The sequence below is a fragment of the Euleptes europaea genome, chromosome 10, assembly GCF_029931775.1.
Source record: "Euleptes europaea isolate rEulEur1 chromosome 10, rEulEur1.hap1, whole genome shotgun sequence".
Classification (NCBI taxonomy): domain Eukaryota; kingdom Metazoa; phylum Chordata; class Lepidosauria; order Squamata; family Sphaerodactylidae; genus Euleptes; species Euleptes europaea.
This window is the reverse complement of record NC_079321.1, coordinates 45,793,271-45,809,426: the sequence shown is the minus strand read 5'-3', so window position 1 is coordinate 45,809,426 and position 16,156 is coordinate 45,793,271. Positions and strand designations below refer to the sequence as shown.

The 16,156-nt window shown below is 44.2% G+C and overlaps 1 protein-coding gene across 3 annotated transcripts in view; it reads right to left on the bottom strand.

The window, feature by feature from the left end:
• The window catches only part of FAM135A (family with sequence similarity 135 member A), a 75,043-nt gene that overhangs the window by 53,625 nt on the left and 5,262 nt on the right, over positions 1–16,156 (bottom strand). For all 3 annotated transcript variants that reach the window (XM_056856523.1, XM_056856521.1, XM_056856522.1), the window contains exons 2-3: positions 3,571–3,656; positions 2,165–2,285 (exon numbers count right to left, since the gene is read on the bottom strand). In XM_056856523.1, the coding sequence (XP_056712501.1) occupies positions 2,165–2,241 (77 nt within the window). In that variant the 5' untranslated portion in view covers positions 2,242–2,285; positions 3,571–3,656. The remainder of the gene's footprint in view (positions 1–2,164; positions 2,286–3,570; positions 3,657–16,156) is intronic.

Here is a 16,156-nt window from a genome sequence, read left to right as displayed (position 1 = left end):
CATATATCTCAAAACAAATTTCCTTAAAACCTTCAATATGAAGAACTGACTAGGGCTGTTACCGCACTATGTATTCCCACCGATGTATTAAGAGTTTGAAACTGTTATAAAAAATACTGTTCGCACTTTGTTTGGCCCCTTTAGCTGTTGGAAGACGTCTTCCAACCATTTTTTAGCCGTGGCATCCAAAAACCCTTTTAAAGCGATGTTTTTTATATCATTTTCAAACTCTTAATACATCGCTGGGAATACCTAGTGCGGTAACAGCCTAGGAATAAGAACTCTATATGAAAATGTCTGACTCAGCTATTTGTAGGAATGGCCAGAGGGAGCGCTCCTCAGCTGTCAGAGGCAGAAAAGAAACTGGCAGCTGAGGTCACCAGTCGGCAAGTATCACTAATGAAGCTGGCTTAGAATGTGATTCCATCTCATTACTGATGCACAAACTTTCAACTGTTTTCAGCACAGAAAATTTTCAGCCACTCACATACTCTCAGCCTAATCTACCTCACAGGGTTGTTGTGAGGATAAAATGGAGGAGACAAGAATGATGCAAGCTGCTTTGGCCTCCATTGGGGTGAAAAGGGGGATATAAATAAAGTATAAAATAAATAAATAAATAAAATTTTAACATGAGCGTACAGGATGTAGGTAATTCCTACAAAGGAAGCAAGGCAAAAGGAGACTTCTTTATACTGTCTATACCTAGCTGTGCAGGTAACAATAATGATGTGAAAAGAAATTCTGCACACGATTTTTGTCCCTTGCACAACAAGACACGCATCAGCATGAATTAGTCATCACTTGCAGCACGATATAGTACGTAATGGCATACTTCTCTTAAACAACAACAAAACACACCTTGTTTTTAAATCAAAAGGATGAAACACCTCCCTTTCCTAGATACAATTGCCCTGTCATAACCCAAAGGGGTAGACAATGCGGAGGAAAAAACCCACATGGATCAGATTTGGGACCAACCAAATGAATAATGTCAAATGCAGTAAAGAAACAGAAACCAGAGCTTCACCTCAATGGACTGTGGTAACTTGCAATATCTGCCAGTTGAAACCTCATAATAACTGAATATAGACATTCGTACCAATGCCAAGGAATATTACAGATCTCTAAACTGAACAGATCTTGATTGTCTCTGAAAAGGACTCTTATCTATAATAATTTTGAATGACTAATTTTGTGAGGTGATTTTTTTAATGATGAGAAGTTAAAAAAGAAAAAAAAAACTATGGTATGTAGTCATTAAAACACCAGTTATTATGACTCCCAGACAAATCAACTCAAGTCATACTCAGGTCATACAACAAAACAAACTCTGCTCCTTGAAGATGGAGAAATCACAACAATGCTGCAAAATGAGTTGTATTCCAAACTTAATGAAATCAAATCAAAGTTCTGGTATACATTCAAACAGCTTGAACAAACCACCATATGTTTGCGAGGAGAACAATCCTCAAAACCTAAGCTGGAATTGCTTCCCTCCTCCCTCCGGTCAAGGAAGCTATAGTTACCGGATTTAGGAAGTTTTAGGTTGAACTCTAGCTTGTTGTGATGTCTGAATTCAAGGACCCTAACAGACCCTAAGTTAAGGACGACTGAGGCTTGGTTCATATATTCCTTTCATCCTCCATCAAAATACATCCCATCATAACACCCTTTGGAATCAGAGAAACCTTTCCCCCCAAAATATAGGTTAGAAAAGTGGACCAAGTGGGACTCAACACTAGGCAATAGAGAAAGATCAAACAAGCATCAAAAACATAAGCAGTAAACTTTAATGATAAATTAACAACACTGCAGAAAAATAACATAGATGTTACCACCCCCACCCCCGAGCATTCAGCTTTCAGTGCTGGGAGTCTCTCCTACCATGATTCATTTTTCTGAACACTGGTGAGAGTTCTTCACTTTCTCAACATTCAAAACAGGCAGAGGAGGATTTGTATCCATGCATCTGGGAAAAAGTGTGAACCTAGCCCGAGCACTCATCTGAATTTTATTCACAAATTATTCCACACAGAAATCTGTTTATGCTATTCAGAATTCTGAAGTCTGATAATCGTGGCAACAAATATTTCAACACCATAACATATAGCAGTCCCTTTTTCTTTTGAGTGTGTGGGGGCGGGGAAGAAGGGATACCTACCCTCTTTGAAACAAATCCACGTTGTAAAATTTGTGGAGTTCCACTGAAAATTCTACCATTGCCTGTATCTCACTCATTTTTATGTAGATGCAGAAGCTGAAGAACTGTTGTCAGCACCTTACTGAGGAGAAAGACAAGAAACTTGAGAAGGAAAAAAGGCCACTTATTCTCAACACCAAATATACGCCATGAACAGCTTTACTTCTTAAATCTATGTTCATAAGTAGGAACTATATAACTGCTCACGTTATTGCATCTGCCCCCACGGAAGACCGAAATTGATGCTTCAGCCTCAAATCCATGTTTCGACTAATGAACAACTCAGCAATCTAGGTCTAGTATACAGTGTGGAAGAACAGAAGGAAAAAACAACTGTGCTTACTTAAATCCTAAACACACCTGATAGGAATTAAGCCCCATACAATTTAATGGGTTAATACTTCCAAGTAATGCAAGTTTATGATTGAGCCCAGGGCACATTCTCATTCCTGAATCATTCTTGGATCATCACCTCCAGTAATCCAATGGATTGAGGACTGTACAACTTCATGCTATGTGTTCAAATGTTGATATAGACAACAACTGCATGTGGACATTAGGAAGAATTTTCTAACAGTTAGCGCAGTTCCTCAGTGGAACAGGCTTCCTCGGGAGGTAATAAACTCTCCTTCCCTGGAGGTTTTTAAGCAGAGGTTAGATGGTCATCTGTCAGCAATGCTGATTCTATGACCTGAGGCAGATGATGAGAGGGAGGGCATCTTGGCCATCTTCTGGGCATGGAGTAGGGGTCACTGGGGGTGTGTGGGGGAAGGTAGTTGTGAATTTCCTGCATTGTGCAGGGGGTTGGACTAGATGACCCTTGTGGCCCTTCCAATTCCATGATTCTATATTTTTTAGATATTTGGAAACCTTTTATAGAGGCTTATTTGTAGACGCACCACTATTATTGTACATTTTGTTATTTTTTTAGTTTCTTTCTGTTTGAGGTAATTTTTTTAAAATGAAGAAATTATTTAAAAATCTGTGCCTTCGCTACACAGGAAAGACAGTTGCCTTAGTCGGCTTTTCTCTGATTGTAATTATCGTGTTTAAAAGACAATAAACCACAATGACAATGTGTATCAATTAAGATTTCAAGCAAAAGCATAGCCTGTTGAACACCTAATGTATAGATGTTGCTTATTATAATCAACAGTTGAAATGCTAGCCTCTACAGTAATACAAAAAGTGAAAGGTACAATTTGCACGCAAAATTCTTTCATGATTCATAAGTCTGCCAGCTCATTAAGTATAGATTTTACAATGAAAAATTCTACTACAGCAAGACGATATATTACTAAATAAAGCAGTGGGAGTTATATTGGCAGGCTACAGAATGTTATAAACAGTACAAGTTTCCATTTTACCTCTAATAATAAATAATCCATCTTAATACAGGTAATAAGCAGTCTTCCGCTTCCCCATATCTGCAATCAAAACCATAGTGCTTCTTCTGCAAGAAAATAAATCAAGTTATTGTACAATCAAATGCAATATATCCACATGAAACACACATAGTTAAAGGCTCAAATTGGCATATTTATTGTGATTATTTATATCCAAGGAAAAGTGTTGTACTCATTTTCAGCCTGATTAGATTTCAATATACTTTACATTTGTATTTTATTTAATACAATTTTGTGATTGTCTACTTTTTGTTTGTTTGTATTAAACATGGAATGATGGGGGGAATTCCCTCTCCCACGTTTCCCCCCTTTTCCCCAACAAAATTGGGAAAAATAGAAAAACCAGAGGGGAAAACCGGAGGTTCCAAGTTCCAGGTTCAATACCTGGCATCTCCAGTTAAAAGGACGAGGCAGTAGGGGATGTGAAAGACCTCTACCTCGGACCCTGGAGAGCCGCTGCCAGTCTGAGTAGGCAATACTGATCTTGATGGAACAAGGGTCTGATTCAGTGGAAGGCAGTTTCATGTGTAAAAAATACCACTTATATTATTGATTTTTCCCCTGGGCCCTCAGATCTTTAATCTGTATGCTGAATGTTCAATAATCCGTTACTGAAGTAAGCCATTATGCTATCACTACTATTGAACATCTAAATAACAACATACTTTACTTGTGTCAAAAATAATGAACAGTTTATTTCTTATAGTAACACAGAGCGAAGGAAATAATTACTATCCTGGTACCAACTCCTACAACTCTGGAGTGACAAGTTAATATCCAAGCACAGAATGAAGGTAACCAGCTTGCACTAGAGATGTGAGCTCCCCCGCCCAACCCCCCCAAACTCTTTTATCAAGTATTTGATATAATTGCAATTTTACCATAGAAAATGAAGATATTTATACTTCTAAATTCCATATATATAACAAATTAAAATTTTATATGCTAAGTTATAAATAATGCATCTCATATTAAATCAGTAAAAGAAGTTTTTGTTTGATAGTGAAGTTAAGTATTGTATAGATTAATTTTTTCCTAACATTTTTGGTTTCTTTCTGGTCAAAGTGTTTCTATGCCACCTTTAATGTGCAGTAGAGCACAGTCTCCAGCAGTATCATACTCCTTGTTAAATGCCATTAGCAACCATCTCTGTTTGAGAGCTACCGAGCCCTAGTTATCAAAGGCTGCAAAATGAACTGGTCGACCTACTAAAAAAAAATACGCTGTCATTCAACATAAAGAACTCCAGCTATTTTGTGTGCCTTCCTTACAACACACACTTTCAAACTAAAAACAAAATACAACACTTGCTGAAAATTTCTTCCAGGTCCAATGAATTAATGCAGTCAAACCCTTCGATTTTAGCACAATATAAGTTGAAACTGTGTTCTTCAAATACAGTTATTCGCAAAGTTGCATGAGACGCACAAAGCATAAAAATAAGTTGGATGTTTTAGTACTTAAGACTTTCAGACAACCAGTCATTTGGATCTCTCTGAAAAAAGTGGTTTTAGACTGGGGTCCCCAAGTATTTTGAGCCTGTGGGCACATTTGGAATTTTGACATGGCATGGGGGGCACAGCGACAAAATGGCTGCCACAAAATGGCTACCGCAGGAGGCAAACCCAGCCACAAAATGATAGCCAAAGCTTACCTTCAGTAACTCTGAGCAGATCCTTGTGTTGTGGTGGCAGTTGCTGCCAAAGTAACGTTTTAAAAAATCTGCAAAGCTAATCACCAAAAGTCCTACTTGGCCCCGCCCACTTCCTAAAAATACTTAGCGAGCACCAGAAAAGAAGTTGGCAGACACCGTGTGCACCATGCCCATGGGCACCCCATTGGGAACCCCTGGTTTAGACCAACTCTAATCCTCTAGACACAGGCAGATCTGTGATGCCTCTCTGTCATTTGGGGGGAGGGTCCAACAGGAAGCATGAAAGACGTGCTCCCCGAGGACCTTCTTCCTGGCTGGAGCCCTGGAGGGTTAACCGGGAACTTGGGTTAGAGCTTTGGATGTGCTCCCCGAGGATCTTGACCTTCTGAGTGCTATCCTTGAGGAGGTGCGGCGGACTCATGCCGAGACCAACTGACTGACTGGGTTGGTGGCGGATCAGTGGCATTGACTGGTGGCCGTGGCCCCCTGGAAGACGTGGGACGCTGACCTCCGTGCCCACAATGAATTTTGCTGGCTGGATACCTTGCTGGAGGTGACCCGGTTGGCGCAAGCAGACTCTACTCTCCTGACCCAGCTGTTTGCCGAGTTTGCGTTCCGCAGGGCGCAGCAGGAGCCGGCGGCCCCAATGTAGGTGCCCGATTCCCAGTTCCAAATGGCGGGATCTGGGGGAGGAGATGTTCCGGATCCCAGCCAGTGCAGCCGGGACGCGCAAAACGCAGCAGCCAGGACAGTTAGTCCCTTATGGATTTACCGCCAAATACGGCGTCGGAGGAGGATGTACTAAAGGCGCTGCAACCACAGTTCGGTTCTTCCTCTATGGATCTTGCCCGCAAGGTCTTACCGCTACTGGGCAATCATAAGGAAATCCAGCTGTTACTGGAGCATGAGGTTGAGCTGCTGGTGGCGGCCGCCGCAGCGGCTCAGGCCGCCGCCTTGGAAGCGGCTCAAGCTCAGGCTGCTCAACAACAGGCGGTGGAGCAACTTTTGGCGGAGGCGGCCGCTGCTCAGACAAAGGCCGCCCTGGAGCGGGTGGCCATAGCGGCCGGAGCGCAACCGAAAGGCGGGGGGGGGGGTCTGGACTGGCCTTCGTTCTCTCCGGAACCCTATCCGCCCCGGGATGTGGCCTGTCGGCGACGACTCACCTTTGCATCTGACGTGCAGGATTACTTTGATGAAGGGGAGCCAGACGAAGAAGACTCGGACGAATGGAATACAAACTTTCGAGTCAGCCAAGCCCGATGGACGGGGGGGGGCTGAAGAGGAAATACACACTCTAAAGTTTCAAAACCGAGAGTTGTTAGATCACATGGCCCGGATACAGGACCAGATGGACGTGTTGGTATGGACACCTACATCGAGCCCAAGCGGTGCCCACGCCGGCGCCGGTCCCGGGACAACCGGCCCCGGGGCAGCCGGCCCCAGGATAACCGGCCCCAGGGCAGCCAGCCCCGGGACAACCAATCCCAGGGCAGCCGGCAGCGCCACTGCCGGGGGTCCCGATGCAGCCGGCGGTGCCGGTCCAACCAGTGGCACCGGTCGTCCCATGGCAACAGCCCCGTTTACGAGTAACGTTCGAAGGATCTGCGGAAGTACTGCCCTGTTTTCTACACCAAGTGGACAGCTACATGAGAGAACAGGGGAATACCTTCCCCACTGACGATAGTCAGGTGAGATTTGTTTCATCTCTTTTGCCCGGGAGGGCTGCTGAATGGATGATCCTACAGTTTGATACTCGAGCCCGATCCGTCCGCTCGCTCAATGAGTTTATGCGAGCGTTGAGAAGACGCTTTGAGGACCCGTTTCAGGGAGAGAAGGCCAAGGCTGCCCTTCTACAACTCCGTCAGGGATCCGCTTCGGTCAGGGAGTTTGCTGATGAGTTTCAGAGACTCGCTAGTAAAATCGTCGACTGGATGGAAGCTACCAGGGTGCATTACTTTCGAGAAGGCTTATACCCCGAGATTTTGAACTGGGCTTATATGCAGCTGGAGGAGAGGCACCGCAGCTGATCGTAGCGTCGCTCTATGATGGAAAGCGCCCCCAGCCCTCCACATTGAGGAAACTGCAAACGGGTTCTCGCCAGCAGACCCGTTGGGGTCCCAGATTACAATTGCCCCGGAGGGAGACAGCTCCGCTTCATCCGAGGAAGGCGGCCACTGGAACTCCGCTGCCCTGAATCTGGAGTCTCCCCTCGATCAACCAAAAAACGGACTGGGTCTGCGGTGAATGGAGTGACACCGCAGACCTCCGCAGGTGCCTCTGTGAAACCCAAGGCTCCCTTAATGGTGAGTGAAGTGGGAGAGACTGTGTATGCGGATGTAGTACTGCATCATTACAGAAAGGGTCCCCAGTTACAAGTTAAAGCTTTAATAGACTCTGGATGTGCCCGCTCTTTGATCAATGAAGCCACTTTTAAGGCACTTAAAGTTAAGTGCCTTTACCGGCACCTGTTCAATTCGCCCAGATGGATGGCAGTGATTTCAGGGGTGGGCCGGTTGATCGTCGCACTGATGGAGTGGCAATGGGAACTGGCCACCATTGGGAACAAATCAACTTCACTACAGCCCCCAATGTTTGGTACGCTGTGGTGTTGGGAATAAATTGGCTTAGGGGACACAGTCCCACCATAGACTGGGAGGCCGAGACTTAAACGTTTACTAGCCCACTACGTGAACAGCATCAGTATGAAATAGCTGTTAAGACCGTAATCCAATCAACTCCTGCCTTGGCTTCGGACGCTTGCCTCCCGAATATCAGGACTTTACGGATGTCTTTAATGTGCAGGAATGTGATGTGTTACCCCCCCACCGCCGGACAGACTGTGCTATTGAGGTGGTGGGGGATGGAAAGCCGAACCCTATTACAGAATCAGGATTCGAGAAGGAGATGAGCCCCTAACAGCCTTCTTCAGTTGTTTTGGAATGTTTGAGTTTCTGGTGATGCCTTTTGGATTAAAAGGAGCCCCGGGGGTCTTCATGCAACTCATTAATGAGATCCTACACGACTTGCTGTTCAAGGGGGTGGTGGTTTACCTGGATGACATTCTCATTTATTCAAAAACCTTTGATGAACAAAGTCTCAGAGACAATCAGCTCTATGCTAAGGTGTCCAAGTGCGAGTTCCACCAAAAACAATTGACTTTCCTGGGCTATATAATCTCGCACCAAGGACTTACTATGGACCCAGAAAAGGTACAAGCTGTGACCAATTGGGAACCACCCACAACACGTAGGCAAGTTCAGAGATTTCTCGGGTTCACAAATTTCTACAGAAATTTCCTCCCCAACTTCGCTCAGATTGCGCTGCCCATCACAGACCTCCTTAAAATTAAAGGAAAGGGAAGTGTGGCCACCTTGCCTATGGCCACAGTAATTTGGACCCCCCAGTGTCAAACTGCTTTTGACAGCCTCAAACGACTATTTACCTCCGAGCCGGTTCTACAGCACCCTGATTGTGAACAAATGTTCATAGTCCAAGTAGACGCTTCTGAGGTAGCAATGGGAGGTGCGCTGCTGCAGCGGGGGGACGGGACGGTCAACTGCATTCATGTGCTTACTTCTCTAAGTTCACTCAATCTCAGCTCAATTGGCAGATCTGGGAAAAGGAGGCTGCAGCGGTTCAGCATGCCCTCATGGTGTGGAGGCAGTTTTTAGAAGGATCTAAAGTGCCCTTTGACGTTTGGAGTGATCACAAAAACTTGGTAGCCTTAACGGGGGCTCGCAAGTTGTCCGCAAAACAGGTGCATCTTGTACCTTGCGCAGGTATCCCTTCCGCCCCAAAACTGGCCCGCCTCTTTGTGTCACATGTCTTTAGACTGCAGTTTTCCGCGCAAGATAGTGAGCGACCGCGGGGGCACCTATATGGCTAAGTTTTGGAAAGCTTTCCTAAAATTGGTTGGGGTGGAACAGGGATTGTCAAGTGCTTTCCATCCCCAAACAGATGGCCAAACTGAACGGGTGAATGCTGAGTTGGAATGCTATTTACGCTGTTATGTTAATTACCACCAGGATGATTGGGTGGGGCTGTTGCCCTTTGCTGAATATGCTTACAATAATGCTGTGCACCAGTCCACTGGGTTTAGCCCTTTTCGGGTCATGTATGGGAAAGAGTTTGGCCCCATTGGCCATGTTGATATTTCAGGGGGGGAGGGAGGCGCCGATGTGGCCGAGTGGGTGCACACGGTCCAAACAACCTGGCCGTGGCTGATTAAGAATCTGGAACGAGCCAAACGTAAATACAAGGCTCAAGCTGACAAACACCGTTCACCGGGATTGGAGTACAGGGTGAGGGATCTGGTGTATCTGTCCACCAAGAATCTACGATCTACCCGCCCGTGCGGCAAACTCAGTGCCAAGTATGTGGGTCCGTTCCCCATTTCCCGGATTATCAATCAGGTGACAGTAGAACTCTCCCTCCCCAAATCCCTGAGAATTCATCCTGTGTTTCATGTCAGTCTGTTAAAGGAACACGTTCCCTCCCCGGACTGGCATCCTGAACCACAGCCTGAAGCGCCTGTGATGGTGGGAGTGGGGGGGGGGGAAGAGCATTTTGAAGTAGCAAAAATCCTGGACTCGCGTATCCGCCATGGTACCCTCCAATATCTGGTTCGCTGGAAGCATTTCAGTTCTGCTCAGGATGAGTGGGTGCGTTCTCGCGATGTTTCCGGCCCCCACTTAGTTCGCAAATTCCATGCTGCCTATCCTCACAAACCAGCTCTGGGAAAATGAGTGGGGGGGCCTTTGGGGGGGACAGAATGTCAGGCATGGATCTGAGAAAGGAATGTTGTGGTTTCTCCAGGTGCCGGCCAAGGCCAGCTTCGTGCCCTGTAAACAGTGTGTTTAGACTTCTTTATGTGGGAATTCTCCTAGCCTCCTGACAGCTCTAGGGAGGGGGGTTGCCATGGTATCCAGATCTACCTAGATTTGCCCTTTGCTCTTCTATATATGCCCTGTACGGTACCCATAGCTTTTACTAGTGTCCCTTTTGACTCCTGGCTTCTGTTACCTGTGGATTTTCTAATAAATCAGCTTTCTTTGGACTGTCTGTCTGCTGAAGTCTGTTTATGGGATTATCACGGGACTAGAGTTTACAGTAGCTGCTCTACCGGGAATGAAACCAGTTTGACCTGAGGAAATATAATTGCTGATTATGTTCGTTATTTAATTTGCTAAAACAGATGTTAAAAAATTACAGAGATATATTTCTCATTGAAGCCAATGGAAACTAAATATATATATATATAAACACATCTAATAGCAAAAATAAAGAAAATTAGAATACAATGATTAAAGAATAAAAATGGAAATAAAAATTCTGGTGCACACTCCTAGTAGTCTACAGCAATTTATTACAATTAGGATTATTTCTTAAATCGCAAACGAAATTATATGAAAGCAACTAATCCCAAACTAACATAGTCACACTGGCATCAACAGAATCAAAGTGACATATCATGATCTGAACTGGGTTTGTTAAACAAACTGATACGGCAACATGGGCCAAAGAGCTGGGCAGAAAAAAAAGAGGAACAGAAATTTTGAAATAAGTGAAATCTTCTGATGGCTTTTTATAGAAAGAGTCCTTGAGCAAACGTAATGTAATTGAAATAGTTTGAATTAGGGCACAATGAGAAGGTTTTGGGGATCTCAAATATTAGGAATACAGAGGCCAAATATGGCTGATTAAAAGATAATGTTACCTTAGGGGTTATACGTTAGAGGACCCATGAGGCAGTTAACTTAAATAATACCTAGTGGTACAATAGTTGTCATATCAGATGCTCCGACTGCCACGTTTCCTCTTCTGCTCTAACTACAAGCAGCTCTTTAATTTCAGCAAAAGACCCAAGGATGGCTCTTCTGATATACAATGAGTTGCCCAAACACCACTGGTATAAACTACACTGTAGTGCTTTTATGGTCGGCCAAGAGTTGCCCATGGTTAATCTCTGACTGTAGAGTCAAGTGTGTTATTCTTTTGCCTCAGTTTTGCCTCTATGATTCCACAGGCAATGACATCAGAGTAGCTTGTCACAAAGCTGCTTGGAACACCATTCAGCCTGTTGTAGGCTCCAAATGAGGTGGAAACAGCTGGTCCAGTTTTATTGACTTTAGGGCTCAAACCAAGGCATGACAGAAGAGCTAGAACAGACAAGAGGGGGGAAAGTGAGAAGTGTAGGAGGTTCAAGATCACTCACAACCTGCTTACTACAAATAATAATTTTGAAAATGGACATTTAACCAACTATCTCTGTTAGCCTGATGAAGTACCTTGTATGTCACACTGCCTATCATTTTCCTTTAAAATATAATAATTATAAAAAACTGCTTCTCAAAATGGTGCCCAAAGACTCCTATGGGTCCACAAGTCCTTTCTGATGAAACCAAGAATATGAGTCCTGTTTCTCCTCATCTGGTTTATGTGAAAATGGAGCCCTTATAGTTTTCTACGAACAGGGGCAAAGACTCTCCATATCAAGATAAGGGTATGGAATCAGCTTCCAACTCTATCAAAAGGTGAGATGTCATAGAGCTGCCCACAGTTATGTTGCTTCCAGATCACCTCAGAACACTAAACCAGGCAATGTGATGATTGGTTGCCAGGAATCAATACCTTAGTTTTAAGAACTCTGGCTGATTGAGTGGCACTGAGGACATATTTCATTTTATCTTCCAACACAAAGGATTTCAGCATAGTGATAGAAAGATGCCACTGGGCATTGTTCTTTGTGAGATAGAAAGTGTCTACTTTTCTTTGATATTCACAAAGACTACTGACCCTATTTCAGAGATCAGATAACTACTAGGCATAGAATATGAGTAAAAAGTCACCCAGATATTGATCAGCACATGGCACCTGGGGTGACCTGCCTGACACTTGCAACCAGTATCAAGCCATAATATAATTGTATGAACTGCAGAGCCGTTTGATGATAAAGATGTTACGCCCTGTTTTGTTACAAAAAGTAGCCTTTCGTAAGTTCATACAAGGGTTGCAAATTCAATTTTAAGAGATATGTGCAAGTTCAGATTTCATTTGAAACTATAACTAAAACTTCTTAAAAATTCAATTAAATGTTTTTAAAATCCAATTAATTTTTTAAAAATACTATTTTTAGATTTGTTTGTCAATGGTTTTTATTTATCCAGATCTGGGAAGGAACAGCATGGAGTAACACAACATATGTAAGAAAATTAAGCCTTAATAAAGCACACTACTGAAGACAAGAGTTCAGTGTGTATAAAAATTATAAGAATTATTTAACTCTGAAGAGACATTAAGCCATATCTGAAATGGCATAGGATGTATTAACAGTACTATTCCAAACAGAGTTCCACCATTCTAAAACCACTGAAGTCAGTGGGCTTAGAAGGGTGTAACTCCCCTTTAGACTACAATGTAATCCTATGATTTCACAGACATATACATGCTGAACTACACATTCCACAATTGTTTGCTTTATTCCAGAGTACCTAAGAAGTTGACAGAACCTGCTGATGAAACATGATGTTCATTGTCCCTATATGTCATTACAGACAGAAGCAAGTCTATTAAGTTATAGATGGACTTATATGAGCAATATGAAGATGGGTGCTTTTCTCCCTTAAATAAAGGAGGGAAATAACAGAAAAATAAAATAATTAGCTTCTACACAGGTTTCCTTATGTTCTTAGTAATTGCTCCATCAGCCTAAACGGCTTTAAATATGCAACTCAAGATCCAAATCAGGTCATGCAAAGGATTTAAAAAAAAAAATACTTTAAATAGCTGACCCTCTCCCATATCAAATTGATTTTGAAACTTTCTTCTTTCTTATGTGTTCTCCTGCATCTTCACTGTTAGGAAACTGATGTCTGAGCTGTAGACATAAAAAATCACTGCTGCTGGGAGAACACCCCAAAGGCATGGTGGAAATCAAACTTTACCTCTTATTTTCCACTGAACTACTTTTCTCCTTTCTTTTTTCTTTTTTGCTGTGAAATTGCAGACAACTTATGGCGACCCCTTAGAGCAGTCATGTCCAAAGTCCGGCCCCGGGGGCCAATTGCGGCCCCTGGGCCGGTTTAATACGGCCCCCCAGCCTGTTTTGCAGAGAGAGAAAAGGGGGTGCGTGGGGGCTGCGCGTGTGCTTTGCATCCCCGACCGAGGGGGCGACGCTTGGGTGGAGGGTCGCCTCGATTGGCTGTCTCAGCCCCACCCCCCAGAATGAAGGCCAGCGAGTCTGAAACCCTAGAGAGGCCACTTCCTTCCTACCCAGAGCCCGTGCGTGGGGACATGGCCTTTGTTGTTCTGAAGCATGGAAAGCAGCAGCAGCTCCTCCCGAGTGGGTCAAGGGGGATCCTGAGGATAGGTTGGGGGAAAAGTTGGCGGGGTGGGAAAGGTGGCGGGGGGGGAAGGGAAATGCAAGGGAGGTCAGAGGCTGGCCCCAATCGGGAGAGGAAAGACACCTACACCCACACCCACACACAAACACCGAAAAGCCTGGGAGTGTTCATTCCAGAGGTCAAAGCCCCAAGCAGAGAGCAAAGAGGTCAGAAGGAAAGAAGAAGGGAAGAGTTGTTTTTTTATATGCCCACTTTCTCTACCACTTAAGGGTGGCTTACAATCACCCTCCCCTTCCCCTCCCCACAACAGATACCCTGTGAGGTAGGTAAGGCTAAGAGAGCTGTGACTAGCCCAAGGTCACCCAGCTGGCTTCGTGTGTAGGAGCAGGAGAAACAAATCCAGCTCACCAGATTAGCCTCCACCGCTCATGTGGAGGAGTGGGGGAATCAGACCCGGTTCTCCAGATCAGACTCCACCTCTCCAAACCACCGCTCTTAACCACTACACCACGCTGGCTCTCATGGGGAGAAAAACTCCACATTCCTCCCTGCACGGGAGATGTCAGAGTGTTTGAATCTTGGACTCCATGAGAATGAAAACCAGTTTATTTCCTGGCTCAGATGAGGGGAGGACAGAATACCCCCGGCATGGTTGAAGGGAGAGAGTTGACAGTCCCAGAGAGGCACATGAGCGGGGGTGGGGGCGGAGGGGGGAGGAAGAGTTCCTGCTCCCTCCCTACAGAAGGAAGGTTGGAGATTTAGAAGCTGGTGGGCGTCCGGTGAGCTGAAAGGGGCTTTGGGGAAAGTAGCCATGGTTTTTGTGGTGCAGTCTGTGGTTATGGGCATAATAAGTATGCTGTTTGCAATAAACTTTGCATAAAATAGTTAATTTGCATTTAATTAATTTAATTAAGAATGTCAGGCAAAATGGTCGGCCCTCATGCATGTTCACTTCATCAAATCTGGCTCTCTTTGAAAAAAGTTTGGACACCCCTGCCTTAAGAGTTTTCAAGGCAAGAGACGTTCGGAGGTGATTTGTCACTGCCTGTTTCTGTATAGTGACCCTGGTATTCCTTAATGTTCTTTAGCAAGGCTGACCTACCTTGGTCTGACAGATCTGTTCCCATCCTAAATCTGAGACCCTGGAGCAAGCCTCTCTGTTGATAATGCAACGAAGCTTAACCTGGATTCCACCAGTGAACTTGCGGCAACACACCATAAAGTAAAATAAGCTTTGTTAAAAAGAAGAATTTTTAAAACAATACAGTTCCAAAATAATAAAACTAACTTCTTAGATACACTTATTGAATAAAGGTTATGCAGTGCAGGTCTTAACTTCGTAAGGCCTTAACAAATGAAGTCCAACAAAGCAAACAGCATAGTCCACGTAGATATAACACTACCAAGTGGTGAGGGACAAAAGATTGGTGGAGCAGGATGGAATGGAATAAGGAAGGGGTGCGACCTAGCCAAAGAGACTACATCTTACAGAAAACATCAGCCATGGACCTCCTGACCTCTTGCAACCAATCACCACTCTGCTTCCAAAGAGTCTTCTGGAAGATGAGCAAATCCCCTTTCCCAATTTGTTCCAGCTGCAACTAGTGAGCCAATTCATTGGCCTGGTGAAAACAACCTTGATGGTAATGGTTTCTGTGGGGGGAGGGGGGAAGCTAGTGCCTGTTGTTGACTGAACAGTGCAAAGATAAAGTCTAAGTGGAATTTTACTCTGAAAATGGCTCATCTCCTGACAGTCTCACATTCAAATACTAAGCAGAGCTAACCCTGCTTAGTTTCCAAGATTTGGCAAAAATCGGGCTAGGGGCAGTACTCTTAACTAATGAGATACCAAGAAGCTTTTGATGCTGATTCCTGTTCTGGATGCCTCTTTTCCATATGCATATGAGTCTTGCAAAAACTTGTCTGCCTACACAGGCACTGATATGACTGTGTTGTATAGTATATTCTAATAATTGTCTGTTACAGGATAATTCCTTAAAGAAGTACTTTGAATCTTTGTGCTAGGGAACTCAAAGGTTTTCCCTACATGCCCCCTGTACACTGGACAATGAAGCTGGCCAAGTACTGTGACTGGCAAGATGGCCTTTCCCTCCCTGCTTGGCCCTGATGGTCTTTCTGGCAAAAGGAACAGCCACATGTATCAAGTTGGGTGAAATCATGGGGTCATTCAGCCAACTAAGCACTGAGTAATGCATTTTGTGCCCAGATAATTTGAACACCTCAATATGATTGGAATACAGCAAGAGGAATTACCTAGAATGCTTTGGGTGTGTCTAGCAATGTTGCTACACTGGGCTGTGTTTCCTATTGGTGTTGTTGTAATACTGCCTTTGCTATTAGGAGTGGTTACATTACACCAACATTGCAACTTCCGGTGTAACCAGGCCATACAAAGGTTTCACAAAACTTAGTTTCACGGTGTTTTGTATTGTCGTCATAGTTTAGTTTTAGTTAACGATACTGACTAAACTGTACTAAATTCCACATATTTTAAACACAAGCATTTTGATCCTACTGTGGAGTGTTACAG